General features: G+C 39.7%; 1 protein-coding gene across 1 annotated transcript in view; it reads right to left on the reverse strand.

Annotated features, from left to right (window-relative positions):
* zmp:0000000660 (arf-GAP with Rho-GAP domain, ANK repeat and PH domain-containing protein 2) overlaps window positions 1–21640 on the reverse strand; it is a 113075-nt gene that overhangs the window by 63591 nt on the left and 27844 nt on the right. Inside the window, exons 9-11 of the mRNA XM_034856682.1 lie at window positions 17423–17616; window positions 10748–10854; window positions 3838–4037 (exon numbers count right to left, since the gene is read on the reverse strand). Coding sequence (XP_034712573.1) covers window positions 3838–4037; window positions 10748–10854; window positions 17423–17616 — 501 coding nt within the window. The remainder of the gene's footprint in view (window positions 1–3837; window positions 4038–10747; window positions 10855–17422; window positions 17617–21640) is intronic.

The following is a 21640-nucleotide window of genomic DNA, read 5'->3' on the forward strand; positions in this document are numbered from 1 at the left end:
TTGATTTGTGTCATTCCACGTCCAGTTATTGTAGAGCACATTGCGCTGCACTTTTGTGGGACATTTCAAGTCAACTGGACTTACGGTGTGCGGGGCGTTGCCATTTAAAGTTTGCATTTTGAAGCCTTAATTACAGCGCCACCATGTTGGCCGATTGAGTTCATATTCCTATAGTAGTACATATACACCATTTCCAGTTTTTCCCCCAAGTTTCATGTTTCTAGCTAATTCCAGCTCACGGAAATTTGAGCTAGCGCGGCAGACAACAAATAATGATAGTAACTAAAACAAACAAACAGTTTGAAGCCTACTTAACTGACTACCGTATTTTCCGGACTATAAAGCACACTTTTTTTTATAGTTTGGCTGTTCCTGCGACTTATAGCCCGGACAATCCAGTAATCTAATTCATCTCACATTGGATTTTGAATATGATATGCCAAGCCATATCCCACTGTGGTCAGGCTTGAAATTATGACATACATTAAGGACAAAGGACAGTCCCAGCTTTTCTGCCACATCAGTTCTGAACCCATATTATTTTTACATGCAGCATTATACTAATACACTACTACCACTGTTGTTTTCTATTTTGCAATGCTATCCACATTATTTTTTTTATTAGAATCAGCATCAATAGCTATAACTTTGGTTTTGTGATCATGTGATTCCAAATCCAAACTGTATATTTAAAGGCAGGATGTGACTATTTAAATTAACTAGGTCAAGTAACTATTTAAATTGTTGGATCATTTGGCACTAGCAAGATGTAGAGTTGTGTGTCGTCTGCATCGCTATGGAAATTTACACCATACATTTCGCTTTTAGACTAACTAGTGCAGTTAAACATAAAAGCCTGACAAGGTAGAGAGACACTACTTTCTTGCTGCAGCCCAGATGTTTTGCATAATCACATGTTCTCACTTTCTCATAAAATAATTTAGAGATTTTTTCATATTTTAACAAAGCATTGAATATGCTGGTTTAAACTGATTTCGGTTGTGGTTTTGTTTTAAACAATCAGCAGCATTTTTGTTTACAACCCACCGAGGGAATTTCCCAAGTTTGGGAATAATAAAGTTTATCTCTAATGAAGTATCAAATGGGGATGCATTAGTTCAGACTTCAGACAGTTTAAATCGGTTTTGTCTCAAAAGTCCAACTTGAAAAATATCTGTGACAGAGAGTAAAACTCAGCCACCCTCCATCCACCGAGCCTTACAGGACCATTCCCACTTGTGTAAGTGTAATGAAGCTGCAAAAAGTGTGCATGCACACATTCCTCCAAGTACATGGTGAGATCTTCACATATAAATAGTCCTGTTGTAAATGTCTTCATCCATGCAAAGAAACCAACACAAGACAAGAAAGGACATTCCCATCACAGCAGCTTTGGCAAAACAACTGCCCAGCACACTAAGGCTTTCACCCCCAATTAAAAACTTTCCCGGGGACAGTTCTTGAAGCACTTTCCCAACCCCCTGTACTTGTGTGCCATTTATCCCTCACTCAACGAGTGACAACCAGAAGAAAACAAAGCAAAGAGCACTGCATTTGGCTGTTACCATGGCAACTGTTGCCAGCAGACGAGTCTACAAGTTACATCCTGGTTAAGAGCAGCTTGTTGCAATTACATGTGTGGAGAAGGGGCTCCCAGTCTTTGAAGTAGAGTCATTTCCCCTGGTTGGTCGGGTTCCATAGTGGGAGAAAGGGCAAAGAAAGGGAACAAAAAAAATTGATCTAGATTGAGGGAAAGCTTCAGTTGTCAGGGGAAGTAAAGTTGCTGAGGAATGATGGTTTTGGACAAGGGCTTATGTCTTGGGTTAACCATTGCAGAGAAACACCAACAGTAGAGGAAAAGAGACGAGAGAGATATTTAGCAGCTTAACAGATATTTCCCTCAGGCTTTGGTGAAGACCAAAAGAGAGCTAAAGAGAGCCTAAATACTGGATTTCGATTGATGGTTTGACCAGAAATGCTACTCAAATTTAATGCAAATAAGTTAGCTGATAATTCAAAGTCAAGGTTCCTGTTGCAAGAAGATACTGTTGTTTCAGCATCCTCTTGGGACAAAGTCAACTGAGTATGCTTCCAAGGATGAAAACCCTTTTTTTTTTTTTTTATTACATGACAAATGACACTGATGATGTTTTTTCATTAAACAGAAAACAAAGGACAGTCCCTCAAGTCTATGCAAACAAAGACAACATATATTGTAACATATATAAGCATATCAAACTGCTCCACATCAGAGAGTGACGCTACAGACTATTTAAAATAATTCTTTCTTGGCATAAAAGGAGATAAGACAATCCGGGATCATTTTAACCATTAGCCTTCTCATTACTTTTTTCCTCTTTCTCTTGTTCAGCATTTCTCTTTATTGTCCGTGACATAGGAGCGCTAATTAAAAGCATGAGCAGTCATTGGTATTCCAAATGGACCACCGCCTAATTTAAAGAGAGCTAGTGAGGACAGCTTCCTCGTTGCAGATATTCACTCGCTCCTGTGTCGACAAAATGTAATATTAAACACCCCTGCAAATGAAATCATTTAAGGGGGTTTGAAAAGGGATGTTGGATATCTGATGCGTACCAATTACATGGGCTTTGCAGAGGTGGGGAGAAGAATCGCATTAAAATGTATGACTCTGGAAGGAATCCCAGGCCTAGAGAAAATCTGGAGGGGGACGGAGTATATGGGAGAATATACATCCCTCTAACATCAGGCATTGCTGCTGCTTCTCTCTAATCATGTTTAGCGGGTCAAGAAGCAGTTTGGGATCCCTCAAGTTCTCGCCTGTGGCTTAATCTTTGTTGTCATTTCATCTGAGCCATCTAGCATTGCCAAATAGATTAGGGAGCCCAGAGGCCAGACACCTCCCATAAGTGGCTTATCACCTGAGAACTTTTTTTCCATCCTGTGGGTCAAATCACTCACTCACACAGACACAAACACCAGACCACTCATAATACTTAGTAAAAAAAACAAAAAAACAGTAGATTTATTTATTTTTCCTAAAGCAGGTTTTTAAGTTGGGTTAATGCAATTGTTCAAATGCACCATTGTATCTGTTTTTTGTTTCTCTCTATTTGTTGCTCACTATGACTTCAAAAAGGGAGAGTAAATAATACAAATGAATATGAGTAAGGGAAGGGTGTGCGTTTGTCTTTGTAAATGGTTCATAACCTCTTTGGCTTGTGACACTTCATAGCCCGGCAGCGGCTACTCGTGATCCTCTGTCACAGCTTGCATACAGTACGTATGTCATTTTATTTTAAAAGAGGAAGAATTATAACTTTGCAAATAACAAGCAATACAATTTGACACAAGTGGACAAAATACACATAATTTGGAGATTTTGCGATCAAATTATTTTATGGGTTTGAAAAATGTAATAATTTCCCCCAAACATTTGCTGTAAAACACTACATAATAATTAATTTGAATAAGTTTCTAACATAAGCTGACATAAATAAATGAATCCTAACAAAACTACCTACCAGTCATTATTTTCATGTCATTATAATAGTTCCAAATTAAATTTTTCTTTCCCAGGAAGCATCCTAAAAATGATAAAGTGTATAAAAAAGTGTTGTAGTAGTCCTGTCTTGTTTATGTATGTCTTGGGACAACTAGGGGGTCTTTTAGAACTACAATATAAAGGGTGTTTTGACATGCTTCTCACTTCCATTCAGACAACATGTTGGTGGGCGTTTACATGTTTGGGGGTTGTTTCTCAGAGATCACTGAAGGTACAGTATGTTGTTTATCGGTGTGTATGCCTGTATGCAGCATGTGTGTGTCTGCGTCAGAGAATATATGGAAGCCCCTTACCTGCACACTTCTTACAGATGACCACACCCAGATTGACTGACGCCCACTCCGGCTGTGGGGCGCGACAGTCGGCGCAGCTCCTGTTGGCCTCGTTGAACCAGATCTTCTCTGCCACTTCATAGTCGGAGAGTGTCTCAGCAATCGATTCTTGGACCGCTTCAATCCACTCCTCCTTCTCCTGCTCTGACTCGGCCGTGAAGCTGCAACAATTGATTTTTTGCCCCCCAACCCAACACATGGCTCACAGTTATTGATTTGATTTGAGAGAGCAATTAAACAGCATAGTATCGCTTGGCAGGGTTATGTGGGTGTGCAGTATTTGGAGTAGTTTTGAGGGGTTACTGAGTGAGTATGCCTATGTGTGATTGCAATAGATTTGGTGAAATTGATAGGGGAGTGGAAAGAGGGGGGGCGACAAGACAGGTAAATCAATCTGTCTCACCTTGTACCACTTAAATCTATAAAGTGCTAATGCGAGAAATTTTTTTCAGGATATTATTTCTATATATGACTGAGGAAAGTAAAGCAGTGGTAATGGAAAGACTATAAACCACATTTACAGCTTCAATATACATTTATAAAATAGAACACTCTTGTTCCATCAGGACTTGCATCAATACCTCTGCCAATCTGAAATGAAGGGGGGGAAAAAAGTAAAATATCTGATGCTGCTTTTCTATTGACATGGGTGCAGGTCTCATTCCAATACAGTCGGTTTTAAAAGCATTGCCACATTAAGGTAATTTGTCAATTTCAACAAATCAAATTATGATGTAGACACTGTAAGAATAATTTGACAACAAATACTGTATCATTTAAAATGACTGTACCTCACTTTCAAGTCAGCAATTATATGGGCCAAAATAATATGGGCGTTCTTGTCCAATTAATTATAATCTTGTACACCTTAAACCTCTTGAGTAACACTTGAAAATATATGTTTTTCTCGCCTAAATTTTTACCCTTAAAAAAGTGCTGCTGTTTCCACATACTTTGGCCCTCTGGGATGACCCTGAGTTCATTGGGAAGTTAACACTCTCAACTTGTTGTTTCTAGTGGCATTGTGACACTAGGCCTTACTGACACAGAGCTACAGAGGTTAGAACACAGAATTTCTATTTCCGTCCAATAAATCATCTGAAAAATTAATAAAAAGCACTACTGTAAGCATATTATAGGGGCTATATACTAAAATAGTACTCTAGCCTCATGTCTCAACTTAGAACAGAAAAAATCCAGAAAAAAATGACTTATAAAATGGATTTTGTATGAATGTATTTCTACAGATGTGTCTGTGCGTTTGTCTTATTTCTTATTTCTGAAAAAAAGCCAAAAAAGTGCTAAATACAAAACTTCTGAAATACAAAACACATCCACATCACTCACAGATATGTCTGAAAGTAGTACATACATAGATTTATAGAAATAAGTAATCAGAATTTTATGAAATGGTGAAATGCCATCAGACGTCCATATTTCTGCTTTCAAACTGCTGTAAGAGAACACGGGTATAGTTTTTGTTGGCCATGTTTGGTATCAATCAACTCGTCTTCTTATTGGCTACACAGGGATGCCAGTTTTATGACCTTATCTTCTAATTCGTGGGCTCCACTGTCAATCTTTCCCAGGTGGGCCCAATGGCAACTGTGCGATATCATTGGCTTAGCTTGAGGGCATCTCTTGATAGGCTGAAGCTATTGGCTGGTGTTTTCGATGTAGGAAACTAAGGTTTTTGGCGATCTTTCACCGCTGTGATTAAAGACACGAGGAGACAGGTAGGAAACACACACTCGATTAGACTCAAATCTTTCTGTGTTTCTTTACTTCAGAACATAATTATCACCGTTGTGAGTCACCTAATTGCTTCGTGTTTGGGCTCGATGGAATCAGGAGACTAAGCTTTCAAATGATGTATGGCATGAGCGTGTTTATGACGGTTTAATGCTTACAATTTAGGAAAGAAGTCAGCACTTCCGAAAAACGGCGAGTTTATTTACCGTGCACGGGAACCGTCCGCCCAAGAAGTTAAAAGAAGAACAAAAGTGTGTTTCCAAGAACGTAAAAAACCAGGTCACTCAGACAGCGCATTTACATGCACTGTAGTTACTGTAAATCCATGCAGCAGGTAAATAAAATCACATTTCTCCCCTACCCCGATCTTATTTTGGAAGAATGAATAACTTTCTTTAACTGTTGGTGGTGACACAATATGCTTTTTCCTGATATATAGGGAGATAAAGGCTCCGTCTGCATTCTTACTGCATGAAGTGTTGGAAACCTAACTTATACTTACTTAATAGAGGCTACTTTGTGGGAATTTAGTTTTAGTTGAAATCAGATTAATCAATCTAAATACAAGGATGCATCATTATGTTTAATGATCTTTTCTTCTTGCAGCTGCTCCGCCGTCACAGCAATAACTCCCGTCTTCAGTCTTAGTCATGCACATGTGTTCATGTACAGTAAAATTGCCAATGAGAAATCTGGTGGTGCGTATACAGTGTAACCAAGAAATTGACTTTCTCCAGGAGACATCTAGCTGGGGTGGCAAGGGTTCTCGAATCTCCTATGCTAAATTACGGAAACAACATTTTTGAACCGAGTTAATTAGGAGCAGGTTTAAACTACGCCTGATCTACTATTTAGACCTGCTGCAACCAGGGAGGTCAAATCAGCCATTTTTATTTTTGATATTAAATAAACATGCATGCACACCCCACACACATACAGTAAATGTCTGAACTGTCAAAGCTCTAAATTGGGTGTCTTTCAGGGCACTTATTCACCTGTCACTCAATCACAAACACACACACACACACACACACGCACACACACACACACACGCACACACACACACACACACACACACACACACACACACGGGATCTCCATTACTGTCTGACAAACACTGATAAAAGATCCTTTGCAGTGTTTATTTTGAAGAAGTTGCAAGTTAGATAGGTGTATAATAAATGTATGAAACAAGCAATCTGTGCGCATGTGTAAACTTAAGTGAGAGTGAGGATAAGATAACAATACAGGCAGCAAGATCGACAGAGATATAAAATTGAGAGGAAAGAGAGAGAGAGAGAGTCTTAGCCTGACTGAAAGAAGCATTTAGAAAGGAGAAATGGGACCACTGGTCTCCATGGCAACCTGGCGACCGGTGTAAAGTAAGACAGAGGATAAGCAGGTAGGGGAGGGGACGCTTTTGCCCGAAGCTGAGGATGTTCACTGTGCCCGCATCGCCCAAGTAACCCATCAGAGATCGATAGGTTGATTGGGTTCAGCCGTTCTGTGCCCACCCGTCTCTGTCCAGGGTCTGCCTAAAGAGATTTAGGCAGACTGCTCACATTGTCGGCTAAACCACAACACGCCCTCCAAAACCACAGAGGAGCAAATGGAGAGAGCCAGAGTATGTGGTTTTCCCAAGCTGCAGAGATTAAGCCATGACGTTAAGGAGGGTCTCAGGTGAGGCTTATACAGGTGGTAAAGAGGAAAATATAAAATATAGAATCCTAAAAGGTCATTTGAGAGGTGGAGTAGAAGTACAATTGCTGTACTACTTTGTTAAATAATGAAATTGTTGCTTTTCCTACTACAACTTTAAAGCAATTATATATATTGTTGAAATATGGCAATCAGCCTAATAGCCACAGGATTCAGGAATCCATCATCTCCTTCCCTGGCTCACTACAATCCCCGGATAGACCTCTCGTTATTCCACGCTGCAACTGTGAAGTTATCTGGAAAGTTATAAAATCTAAAAGTAAGCATATTGCACAATAAGAGCTCCACAGATATGAAGAATATGTAGCTAGTCCTGAGCAACCCCAAGACTCATTATTGATTGTTTCAAGCAGGGGTCGTAACTGCTCCCAGTCACACAGCTTTAGTAGCTTTCTTATTTAACCGACAGACTTGAGAGTGGAATTGTTCTTGTTATCTTTTCTATTAAAAAGGCATATCTAACGTGACCTTAGTGGTGTGGAGTTGAGCTTACTACCCTTTACAGTCAGATTCAGGGTTCCCTGTTCACTTAAGGACCTGGAATCAGTCCCCACTCATGAAAATGTATAAAAAGTAAAACGACAAATTTAATTTGGAAATTCATTTTTGGTGTGTGGTAGCCTGACGTTTTTTTGTGTTATAATTCTCGGTTAAAGTGGGCATTTACTCTTAAACTTAAAAGTTTACTTCCACTGGTGTCCTTCATCCTTCTTCCTGTTTATATCCTATATGTTCTGCTACTTGACATACTACATGTAAGGGAAGAAATCTAAATATTTTTCATGAATAGGCATGCAGTATGTTTTTTTTTGCATGCATGCAAATGTACATAATAGTTAGAGTTAAATATAAAGTGGTTTATATAATGAGATAGACGTTTTTGTTTAAAATGAAACTTGAAATATTAAGAGACGTTAAATTGACAGTGAAAAGAGAGAGAATATCAAATATCAACTAATTACATAACTTTATTTATGGTCAGCCGCCACCACATTAGAGTCTAATTCTGTGGGAAACACTGCTCGACAATAAGCACGTCTATTCTTTGGGTGTTTAGTTCTATTAATAGTTTTTTTTTTATATCCAATAGAAAATGCTGTCCAAATTGCTCCAAATTCCAAACCACATGTTCACTGAGTACCTAGGAAACCAAGTAGGAAGTAGATTGGATGAAGGGTTCATGAGATTTTTCAAAGACGGACGCACGCACGCACGCACACACACACACGCGCACACACACACACGCGCACACACAAACACACACACACACACACACACACACAAAGGTGATCTCCATTTCTGTCCGACAAGCACTTGTAAAAGAGGCTTTCCCGATTAATATACAAGGTGTAAAGATAAAAACCAAATGTGGCTGATACTCAAAAATGATATATCAATCAAACATTTGACCCTAATCGACCACCAGTCTTTCTTTCAGTGTACTGTACATACGGGCATATTATGAGAAGTGTTGTCTGCAATCACCTTGATACAATGGAGTTGAAGGATAGCAGTGGGTTTGTGCCGCTGAAAGCTTTGAAGAAACTGCTATTTGAACAAGAGAACACATCTTTCATAAAACAATGCCCTGCACACACTGTTGAGAGTTTTCATAAGGAAACACTTTCTGTCCAAGGTAAAAAATAATTGGGAAACCGTCCACAGTTTTCAATATACACCAGACAACCACACAACAAACCAGACAAACATGGATTTTCTCCAATATGCCCTTGAGCTAGGCATTTATCTGCAGCTTTACTTTAGTAGAGGTGCTTTTTGATCAAGCACAAAGGTTTTCCTTTCCTTTAAAGCTGAGTGTCTTTGCTTGTGCCCTCCTCTCTGCCTCATTGCCATTTTCTCTTCTCATAACAGTCTGCTATTGCATCTACCACAGCGGGCTGAATGCTCTGTCCATTTAACGGCCACAAAACAATAGAAAAGCCAAAGTGAGTCTCCACAGCTTAAAGTGATTAGATAAGTTTCTCACTAATCCCCACCTTGAGCAGGTAGGAGAACGCTCCCATGGCTACCAATCGATTTGATCCACACACACACACACACACACACAATTTCAGCAATCACCTCATCAAAACAATTCAGGAGACCTGAGCTCATTTTAATTCCACCTCTTTTTTGTTCCGCACAAAATGGCAATTACGTCCAGAGTATTAACGAAGCTGCCAAACGATGGGACCATTAAGGGAGCTGACACAAACAGATCGATCGGACATACAACAGACACGTAGAGGAATGAGGGGGAAAAGAAATCTTTACACAAGGCAACTGGCAAAAAGAAAGTGGTAAAAAAAGAAGAAAAAATAGTGAACAAGTGCACGCAAACAAACAAGCCATGCTTTGTCCAGCTAGCTGTGACTGTTGTATTCTAAATGGGCCATTACAACACAAACAAGCAGTGCGCTTATTGATTTTAGGCCCTCAGGGACTAGAGTCACCTGAAAGGGTTTGTGCCCTACAGAGGCAGAGATACCTGCATGAAGCTCCAAGGGGAGACTTCATAAGAAAGAAATCTGGATACAAAATAAGTGATTTTTGTACAGGACCCTGTTTTTACGTAGCACGTTTACTGCAGTGACCAATAAATCTGTCATGCGTGCGGTGGTTCACAAGAAGAGATTTGACATGAGAACACAGCGTGCTATGAAGGGAGAGAGGGAGAGAGGGGACGACATTCCCACATGAAGCGCACACGCCACTGGGGGAGCTGTAGGTCGCCCCGGGTATTAGGAACTTTTATTATTGTTGAAAACATTCTGGTTTGAATAGATTCTCTAACTATCCAGGAAATAAGACAAAGCCATGGTTTTGGCTTGGCCAACATTATCATAGGCCAACTTTGACAGGAATGTAAATATTCATTCACCACAACTCCCATGGCATCAGAAGACTCTTAATGCCTCACATGTATAAGCGCAGACAAACCAAAATGCTTTCCCTCGCCTTTAAGGATCGAGGGATGCTTCATAAAATATGATTATTAAGAATATAATACAGTAAAGCAAAAGGCTTGGTGTATGTGAAAGGCATTTCCTAAACTATACAGATTGGTTCAAATGAAATCATGGGAGATTTGTTTAAGGAATTCATTTGAATGAAGACTTGGCATCTTGCTGCTGCGCCCAGTAAAAGGTGTACTACAGTCTGAGGGGTCTGTGTTCAAGGACAGATTCCTTCACCTAACACTCATCTTTTCAATCATGAAAAAAGCAATATCAAAGTACTGTGTGTTAGGGTAAAACCAAACAGAAATGGTGCACTTTTCTCATTCGCACACAGAAAAAAAGATACATTTTAGCTCTTTGTTGCGTGAAAAACGGGCAAAAACACACACACACTCCCATGCATGCATATCCACACATCCCACATATAAGACCAAACATACCAAAAGTTCTTGAAGGGTGTGTTGATGTCGAAGCCCCTGCGATCCACGTCTCTAATGTTGGCAGCAGTCAGTTCCACTTCAGCAATAGCCAGACCCGCTTTATAATCCTGGAAAAACACAAAGAGAGATGGAGATCCATAGATTTATCATTAAATCAATCAACAACTAATGGCCTTGTTTTTTTCTCATTACCACAGCCCTTAAAGCGATAGTGTGTAGTTGCTGTTGCTCCCATGACGAATTCTAATTAATTACAACAAAACTGTTGCCGCGTCCACATGATACAAGCTTTACATGATCACCCCCCCCCCGTGGAAAAAACACCGGAAGTCACAATCTTGTAGCTACTCATTTGGCAATGTCTTGCACAATGGATGTTTTTAAATATAAAAAGGTTAGGCACTAAAACTTTGACAATAAAAAGTAATAAGTGATAGTAAAATAGTATCTTGGAAAATAAGCTTTGTTAAGATTTGCTTTTTTGCTGAGCTTCAGATGAGAAGATCAATACCGCTCCAATTTATATATGGTAAACTGTGTTTGAAGCTACCACCAGCAACCATTTAGATTAGCTTATCCCTTTTATAACCTGTCCAGCTCCTGGCTCCACTTTCCTATTTGCAGACATAAGTGGTATCCACGTTGAAAGCAAAGATGCGAATTTCCCAAAAATGTTAAACTACTCCTCTAAAAAGATGCCAGTTAAGGTGGTGTGTGAATCCTTCCCTGTGGCAATATTCCAGACAACTGGAAGGAGACCCCAGACCGGAATGTATTCTAGCTGGTCCTAAAACACCTTGCAAACCTGCAGGAGGCGCTTGAGGAAGTAGATTTAGAAGAATACTTTTTCCATTGTCATGAAGCCAAAAAGTAAGTAAACGTTCAAAATAAATCTAAAAGCTATTCAAAACACTTAGATAAGAGAAAGTTTATTCTCAAAGGGCCCTATAAAAATAGTTTGTGACGGACCAATAACGCAACAGCCATCGTTTTGTTCTCCTTCACACCAATGACGCACAAGCCAAGTCTGTGAGTGATGCGTTTCTGTTAAAGAGAGACAGACAAAACAACAGTATCCGGGGGAATCCAAAGCAACCCAAGCTTTCAGCCTCAATGTTTTCCAGGGCCCATTTCAGAAATAGGGATTAGAAGCAGAAGCACCGCTTTCATAAGCTCCACTGTAACTCTACATCACACCGCACCTTTTCCTTCTTTTCTTCACCCTCAACGCAGTTAAGACCATTTTCTCTAGCCTAGAGCTCCAAACGGAGACAGAAAAACAGACAGGAAGACAAAAGAAGTGCACTAACACACGTATAGGCACAACATCAAAATAGAACAAAAAGACACAGGCGTCCAAAATTACAATGCAGAAAAATACACAGACAAAACCAAAAACATATGAGTCAAAAAGACCATGGAGAGAAAGACAGCAAGAACGCAAAAGGAAAGGGAAGGAGGGAGAACGTATAAGTGAAAAAAAGTGTTGGGAGCTGCGCCAATACGCAATACTCCTCAACAGCAAATTACAGAATTCTGCCTTAGCGAGGAGCACTAAATCCTGCAATGCTGTACCAGCTATAAAAGCATGTGTTTTGTGTGCTAAATGAAACAAAACAATTTACACTTATTACACCAAACAATGAAGAAAATGAAGGACACCATCTTTTCTGATTAGATGATTTTTGGAAATACATGGCCTAGCAGAGGAAAGACGTATGTGTGTTGAGTGGGGTCTTAGAGAATTCTCCAACTAATTAGGGACAAACTTCTCAATGCAGCCAATTGTTGCCGATTGCATCATAATGAGGAAGTTACTGAAATATTAGCGACCTTTCAGTATTGTTTGGGTTTGTCCAATTGGGGTAATGTTGTCAAAATCTTCATTTGACCATCATTAGCCCCAATTACAACTACTTCAAACCCATTTAGAGGTGGAAAGACTGAAGCAATTATTCTCCTTCCCTAACACTTCTACACAATGATATTGAGGCAGAGCAAGTGGAATGGAAGCATAGCGGCAGGCTAATGTGGAGTTCCTATGAAGCATTATGTGTAATTAAGGCACAGTGAACTCAAAAGAGGGTGACATAAGAGATAGACAGAGGATATAGAAAAGGAGCAAGAAAGCATGACTGAGACAAGAATTCACTTTATGGCCAGATCCTAATTGAGCAAAAAAGTTTTTGATGTGAGGGCTCGGAAGCAGCAGAAACTTGCCTTCTCTATTCAATCAATTATAAGTAAGTACAGTTATTGCTCTTTAAAATGCAGTAAGTTCCAAGGTTTAAAGACACCTGACAATGAGAGTGCGGTGTTTAAAGCTAAATCAAAGCGCATTCTCACAAACCATTCAGTTCAGCTGAGTATCTTAATGCAAAGCACGACTGTAGTTTAAAGACAGGACAAATGTATTACTGTATAACCACACATGGAGGAGGAACGTGTCTGTACTGTATGTACTGAATGCATGTGCATGAGAGCGCGTGGCTGTGCTGAGAGGGCAAAGCAGTCACCTTTACCTAATGACCCTCATCCCTCTCAGGCAGCCAATTAGAGCACTGGGTGTTAGCAGCCGTCCAGCCCTCGCCACTCGTTACCTACTCAATGTGCGCCGTGGCCTCCTGACCTCTCCAATTAATTCACCAAGGATGGAGGAAAGGAGGAATGGGGATAGGTATGGTAGGCATTAGAGGTAAAAATAACTCAACCAATTACAACAGCCAAGTGGTGGGTGGCAATAATGGCGCTTGTGGGCGAGCGGGGAAAAGCCCTATGGCAAATGGTCGTACGCATGCGTGGGTTTATGCCCTCTTTGTCCATATATTATAATACATAAAGCATTCAAGAACAAGAGAAAGTAAGAATTCATCATGTCAAAAAGAAAACAAATACCAAATTCCAGCACTTACAAGATAAATAACCATAACCTGGTAAGTGCTAAGCTAAGGCCTACTCTTAATATTCCAGTCATGCATCCAATTATAATTTCTTTCTTTCAACCTCTTATTGTGCAAGTCAGTCACTCCACAGCTGCTCTGAGAGAAGACAGACAAGTAAAGGCAGCCTCGACTTCTATCTCCAATTCCATGTCCAGTCAACCACTTACAATGCTGTAAAAGCATGCAGGCTAAGACCGTCTCGCAGAGGGCTAGGTGAGTTTAAAAGAGAACACACTCAATATATGTACTTTAGATTCTTTTTAAACCTCAGACAGTGGAACAGAGGTCAAGGAAAGTGACTAGCTATAGATAATGATAAATAATAAAAGAGTAGTGGAAGAGGACAAGTAATTTGGTGGAAGTTATTGAAAAAAAGAAAGAAACAGAAAGAGGCAAGTTATAAATGCACTAATGGTAACCAAACTACAAATAAAAGTAAAAGTTTCAAGTCCAATATTTAAGGTAAAACCTAAAACAGATATTCTGAAAATATCTCTGAAAATGATGTACTAAAGTTAGGAGATGTTTTACACTGCAACTACAGTGGTGTAGTAACAGTCTGTTAATAGCTTCAAGCGCTGTTGTGCCAAAGCCTCGGAACTGCAGACCCCACCCTGCAGTTACCCTTAGTGCATAGAAGCCTTTTCAGCATCTTTCAGCTCATTGTTGGTTTGTTTTTAAGGACGTTACCTTCCTGTTTACTCATACCACTCCAATCAGCATGGTTTCCCAGCAGCAGGCACTTTGTTTTAATAAAAATGCTATAATACATTTCCTGTTTACTACGTGCCTTGCACCAAACATCAAACAGACAAAGTTGACAAATAGAATATTGCTCTTCCATTCACATGTGAACAGAAACACAACACCAAATTGCACTTAATGCATTCAGCAGTATAATAAAGATTGTTTAAAACATGCTGATTATCTTTTAGTTGCATCAGGTATGGAAAAAGAAACAGAACTCATTACAAGAGGATGGCCTTAATGAAACAAGACTCAGTCTTGTGTCACAAATTCTACATAACGGCCTTGTAGTCTTGGGATGATGTTAATTGTTACGAATAAGATCTTGAGAAGAGCAAATGAGAAAGACAGTTAATTAAAGAAGAGATTAATTAAATCCTCAGTCTCACTGTTATTGTATACTCAGAATACCTTTCCCAGCACAGGAGGCTCAACTGTATGTGTACCTTTTGCTAAGTAGGAATGAAAGGGAGAGAAAAAGATGTATTGCAAGCATTTTTTGTTTTAGCCAAGAAACAGGACTGAACCAAGCTAGTAGGAAGCTAAATTGTATACAAGATGACAGAAGGAACTATGATCATCGAACGATTATATCAATCCTTCAACTGCCAGAGGGAACACACACCAGAAAACACTTGTGATGTATGACATGATAAGACATGAAACAATTTGCTCTGGGTGGACCAATCAGCCTACAGTATGCAGCCCATGCCAGGGAGATTCTTCTCAGAGTAAATATGTGTGTGTGTCACACTTTGTGCACCGTCTGACTTTCTTTACCTTGGTGTTTAAATGACCTTAAACACAGCTTCATCACAGGGCTTACGGACCATGAGAAATGCGGTTGCGGTGGTATAGGAGGAGCTGGGAGGATGATGTTTCTAAAGGCTCGTTCATCATGTTAGATTAAATACTCCACTCCACTGAACTTGAACAGGGCAACGCTCTACCTACCTCCCCGCTCTCTTACTCTCCATCACTCTCAGCTTTTTCTTACAAACCACCAATGCTCGTTTCTTACTCATGTGACCTCTGCACCTCCACCCCTTACACTTCATCTTTCTACCGCTCTTTGTTTCGGTCTCTTATTCTTGTCTTTCATTTGCCGCCTCCTTTCTCTCTCTGCAAAAAGTGCACTGCCGCTGCTGTTGCATTTATGCCGGGGATTTAGCTCGTAAGCTAATATAATACAATGAATTTGTCCTCCCTCTGATTCTTTCTTTCTCTCCATTTCTCCTGCTGTCTCAGATCAAGGAAGTGGAAATGTGCTGACATAGAGTGATACCCAAAAGAGAATTCTAACAAAGATGTTTGTTCACGCTAATGAAGAAAATAATGAAAGGCAAACAACAAAACTGATAGAGTGAAATGAAATGAGAGCCAAGGAGAAATGGAGATGAGTTGAATGTGTGTAGCATTAATAAATATGCACACAAATATGTGCGAGGCACTTTAAGAAATAGTATCACTGTGTATGAGAAATCTTTCAATCATAGATTGGATATGTTGCTGCCGGGACAGGAGTAGGCAGAGAACAGAGTCTCTGTACGTGAGCACGAACTATCAGGGCCTAATTGGACTCACATGAAATAAGAAAGACTCAAGAGAAACTATGAGTACGTTAAAATGTATCTCTTCTTTAATCTACAGTTAAGAGGAGATACATTATTTTAAAAAAATGTATTAAAGCATGTTCTAAGTATGCAACAATCCTAACTAGGTCAGCTACTTAAAAGACTCATTGGGCCCTTTGGTCATGTGTCAACAACAGACTCCAAAATTATCTCTGAAACTAATACAAAGCCTGATAAGTAAGCATGGTACGCTACATTAGCAGCAACTCAAAGGGAGACTCCACGGATTTTAGTCATGAATGAGATTCAGAGTTTTTCGAGGTTTGACTCACACTAGAAGGCACAATATTTTGACCTTTGCTGTTTCGATTTTGACCATTTAAAAGAAAAAAATCATGGCTGAAAGGTGGTCCCAGAAGAAAGTCAGTGTTGTTACCCACACCACAAGGGTTGATCCTCTGATGGAGATGGATCTGTCCAGAAGTGGCATGTGTCTCTTAGGAAAAAATTAAAATGGGACACTCTTCTATTTGTGGGCCATTCTTAGGCCTTTATTTCCGACTGGACAGATTTAGGCATGAAAGGCAAGATAGAGGGACAACGACATGCAGCAAAGGGCCGTAGGTGGGAACCAAACCGGCGTCCACCGTGTCAAAGACAGAGCCTCAGCACATGGGCGCAGGCTCTACCAGGAGAGCTATCCAGACACTCCAACTGTGTGACATTTTGGCAACTACTATGCTTGAAAGTGTCTCTTCAGATCACAGTAAAAATACTGTACTACTAAATTTGATTGGGAATATCAACCACTAAAGCAAAGAAAGATAAGGGCCTAAAGGTACAAAATTATTCCTTGTCTAAAAGAGAAACCTTAAGTCAGAATTTACAACACATGCACGTATCAATTTGTCTGAGGTGGCCAGTGGGGTCAAACAGCAAATTTTCTTCCACTGCCTCCCAAGTCCAAATCCGATTATGGAATGGAGCCAAATTGTTTGTTACTGAAGACAGTCCAAATTCCATCTGCTAATAAAGTTGGGTTTCCACTTACTATATATATATATATAGACTATACATTACTCCATCCCCACGTCTTTCAAGATTGATGGTCATTGTTGTACTTGCGTAAGTTCAACAGTAAGTTGGCTACAACTAGTCATTGCTATGTGCTAGCATGTGCTTGTGCCCACCAAAAATAGAGCACAATATATCTCGGGACCCTGAACCCTAAAGCATTTTCACACATATATATATTTACTTTTTTTGGATTACACATTCATGAACATCTCCATATCTTTCATGAACAACTCCATCTCTGCCTCATCTGCTTCAAATAGGCTGTGATTATTATCTTCCTTTGTTCACAAAGGAAGCTGTCATCCTGTGAGAAGTCCCGGCGGTGTTGGAAGTACCTGTTCTGTTTTGCAGATCCTGACTTTACTCCCCGCCAGGGACACCAGCACTCTGCCTTTGTAACCGCGGAGCTCCAGCAAGCCTCGCTTGTTTGCGGAGGAGGGGTGGGAGAGGCTGTCGGAGCGCTTCTGGGAGCCGCAGGCGGGGGGGCGCGTGGCCGTCTGAAGAGTTTCCATCCACTCCTGGCGCTCCCCTGTGGACGCATGCGTGAGTGAGAGACAGGAACAGAGAATAAGAGATACAAGTGTGAGTGTGATAAAAAAAAAGAAAAAAAAAGGAGTGAAGCAAGAAAAAAAGAAATCAAGAAAGGCCGGAAAATGAACTTGACAATGAGAGATCAGGGCATCTTAGAAGCCTTTGAATTATAATGTTAATTCATCATTCTTACATCCCTTCAGTGAGTTACGTACACTGGCTTGTTGGCTGCTAAAACTCCATTGCATACTGATACAGAAAATCCAAGGCTATAAGAAAAGTAATTGAAAGACGGGATGAGCTACAATTGGTGAAAATGAACTTAGCCCCTGGAAAAAGAATATCCTACAAAGCTGAAAAGTGCAAAGTCTAGCACTAGAGATACTGATAGCTGCTACTCTGAGATTTGCAAGCCTTAAGCAAGATGTGGCCGGGGTAACTTGAGTCAAACAAACCACCAAATTAAAGTATATAATCAAAAAGATGTAGCTTCTCATGAGACGCTGCCACAGTATATCCACTCATTTGTCTCAACCTGGAAAACAATGGAACGAAGTCAAACAGCACATGTGCCGTTTACAATGATAACAGCGGCAAATATACCACTGGAAATCATTTGTAGTTTTTTAAACAACAGACCCTTGAATTCAGTATTCAGAATTCAGACGTACACAGCAGGATTGATTATATCAAATTTCCTTTTATTTCGTTCTCAGATAACCCTGTTTGGCCGCTTAGCCTACAACTTAATTTTCAAACCCTATGTTTTTACTTTTAACTTTACAAGAGAAAAGGCTTTTAGGGAAACTAAGTGTGTCAGGGAAAAAGTAACATTTTCAAGGCTAATGAACTGGCTGCAGTTGCTCGAGCGTAAACCTCAAACCCAATAAAGTGTGGGACAGATATGCTAATTTTACCACAGATGTGACTAGCTGTGAAATAACACCATAATCTAATTTGGATAGTTTAATGATTTTTTTAACTCTTGGCCTTGGAAGTAACGCTAGGTTCCTATCGTAGGTGGCAAGCAATTTAGCCAGACATGCGAATATTTGCAGCTTACATCAGAGCAGATTTAAACGGCTTCATCCATTTCTGACACATTTGTCCGTTGTTTTTGGAAAAACTCAACAAAGACACCACCATCCTAACAGATATGAACGCAGGTTTAGATATACAGATTATTGCAGCTAAAGTCTCATGCATAGGCAGAAATACAACGCTTGACAGGCCTGCTGTGCCTAGTTAAAGTTGCTAAAATAAAATTGGAAAATCTCAGATTGGGGTATGGTTCGACTGACTGGCACTTCACATGTTTAGTGTCTTCAAAACACTATTTGTCCTTGAACACAATGCCAAATCTCATTTTATTGTGAATCATCCTAGATTAGCTAACAGCTAAATATGCACTAGTTTAGCACAATGCACCGTGTTCCATCCAGCATTTACATTCAAATGAAGTAGACTCAAAGGGACTCTCAGATATCTTCCTCTGCAACTTTTCAAACAGACATAAAAGAAGACATGAAAACCAGCACTATGAAGCCCATTCCCCTACCGCCCAAGACATTGTGCTATCAAAGCCAGGAAAGTGAAAACACAAAAAGAACCAAAGGATTGTGAAGACACACACACACAACTGTTAAATACAAAAAATAAGAAAGAAATAATAACAAACAAATTTGTGCTGTCAAGCGATTAAAATATTGAATCGTGATTAATCGCATTGTCATAGTTAACTCGCAATTAATCACATTTTTATCTATTCTAAATTTCCCTGGATTCTTTTTGTCGCATTACTTTTTCTCATTATAATGCTCTTATCAACATGGAAAACTGGATCAACTTGCTTTGTACAAATGTTTTTTTTATTGAAAACAACATTGGCATATATAATATAGCCTACTGTAGTGTTCAATTTCACACGTAACATTCTCACTTGGAGCAAATAATCTCTCACACAATGTAACAGTGTCCATCAAGAAATGGGTGAAAATAATACTTAGACAAAGGGGGGTTGGGGAGATTTTCATCAGCTGTGTGCTTGGCCATCAACGTGTATTTCAGACTGGACGTGCTGCGATGGCAGCTCAGTTCAAACTAACAAAACACACATATCACGTTGGTCTTGTCAAGGGAACCATTTGGCAATTTTAAAAAAGTAAACTTTCCATTTAGAATCTTACTGGCATCCATTTCAGCGTTGCCCGCTCAAACACTTCTGTGCCGCGTGTTGTTTTGTTTCCGGTCTAGGTAAATCCGGTGCGGTGTTGTAGTTTTTCTAATGTTACTTTCTAAAATACACAAAGTGACAAATTGGTACTCTCAGAATAACAGTGAGCACTTGTGTGGTCACACAGGGGCATCACACAGGAAATGTATTTTTGGATACCCATGAATTTGAGTAAACAAAAGGATGGAGGGTCTCACAATAGTTCTCCAAACAGAGGACTTGATGTCTGTATTTGGTTCTCTAGCATTTTATCAAAATGCTCAAGGTACAGAAAAGAAGCATTTACTTGGTTTAATTGCCTCTCTGTTTCATTGTATCATCCATTACTATGCTTATTAAGGGCTAGTTCTTTGTCAAATTAGGAAAACCCACCGACACACAAATCATGTCACCACAATCAATTGTACTATCAGCTATGTGGGCTAAGGAAGCATGGGGAAATGTTTGTATGAGATTAACAAATTATACTTTTGAGGCATGTCAATATAAGAATAGAGAGAATAATTGTTTTGTGATACTTTATTGATCTCCACATTGGAAAAAATTTGGGTTTTCCCTTTTGTCCCACAGCAACCACCACAACAAAAAGCCTTGTAGCTATAAGGGACTCCGTGTTAATATGAGTGATATTTTTTTCACACTTGCAATGATAACTGATCACCGTTGTATGGCGTGGACTGCCTAAATAGTATATATAGTATAGTATAGTTTAATATAGTAAATATGATATCCTTCCCCTGCTACAAGCAATACTCCATTCCTTGTATCCTTTTAAGTCAGCATCAATCATAGCCGCCATCACAACATGCTTCTGGTTGAGTAAATTGTGTATGAACCAGGTTGGAAGTCAGCTTCACATCCGTAAAAAAGAAAAGAATACTGTGCACATGCAGAAAAATTAAAGGCTGAAACACAGTTATGGCCTTCATTCCTAGACAAAAGGGTAAGTATAAACATTTGCTATGATTACTTGTTTGGTTTATGAGTATAATTAAGTCGTAAAATATCACCGGCAGATGCCTGTGGTGGTGGTTACCATTTTATTCAACAAGCAGCTCCAGGAACCGTTGAAATATATCAAGGAAAAAAAAATGATAGAAAAAATATTAGGATCCACCCCAGTGATCATGTTGTTTATCCGACTGTCAGCTTTCACATGGTCGGGATGCGTGTTCTTCTTCTTCTGTTATATTGGCGTTTAGCATAACAACTTGTTGCATACCACAAACTGTTAGGCATAGCCTAGAGCATCAGGAGTGTTGCATGGAGGCCACAATAACAAAGATTTGCTGCGGTTTTCTGATACGAGCATACAAACAGCACATTGACATGTATGTACGGGAAAGGACACAGAATATTTTTTTATACATAGGCCTACTTACGAATAAATTGAAACATGTTATGTCTGTCTATGTTTCTTGGCAGAGGTGTTTGTCCACAATAAACAGTTTATTGTCATAGAAGTATTTTCAGTGCCCCAAAAGTTGCCTATGTTAAACGTCAGCGGTCAACAATGTGTCACACTCTGGGAAACTCTGTTAGCAAAATCTAGCCCCAGGTACCCCCCGCTGATTCCCACATGAAGTGACGTGATTGATGACGTTTTCACTGGAAAAAATGTTTTTCTGATGCGCATGAATGCAGGGTTAGAGCCACAAATTTGGCTTTATGATGTGTTTGGGGAAAGGGGGAAACTGCAAGTTTGTTTGAGACAGTAATGGATCTTCATGGCAACCCTGACCTTTTTAGGTCTTCATGGGTCCACTTGGCCAGGTAAGCAAGATCCAGG

The sequence above is a fragment of the Etheostoma cragini genome, chromosome 19 (genome assembly GCF_013103735.1).
Source record: "Etheostoma cragini isolate CJK2018 chromosome 19, CSU_Ecrag_1.0, whole genome shotgun sequence".
Lineage (NCBI taxonomy): Eukaryota > Metazoa > Chordata > Actinopteri > Perciformes > Percidae > Etheostoma > Etheostoma cragini.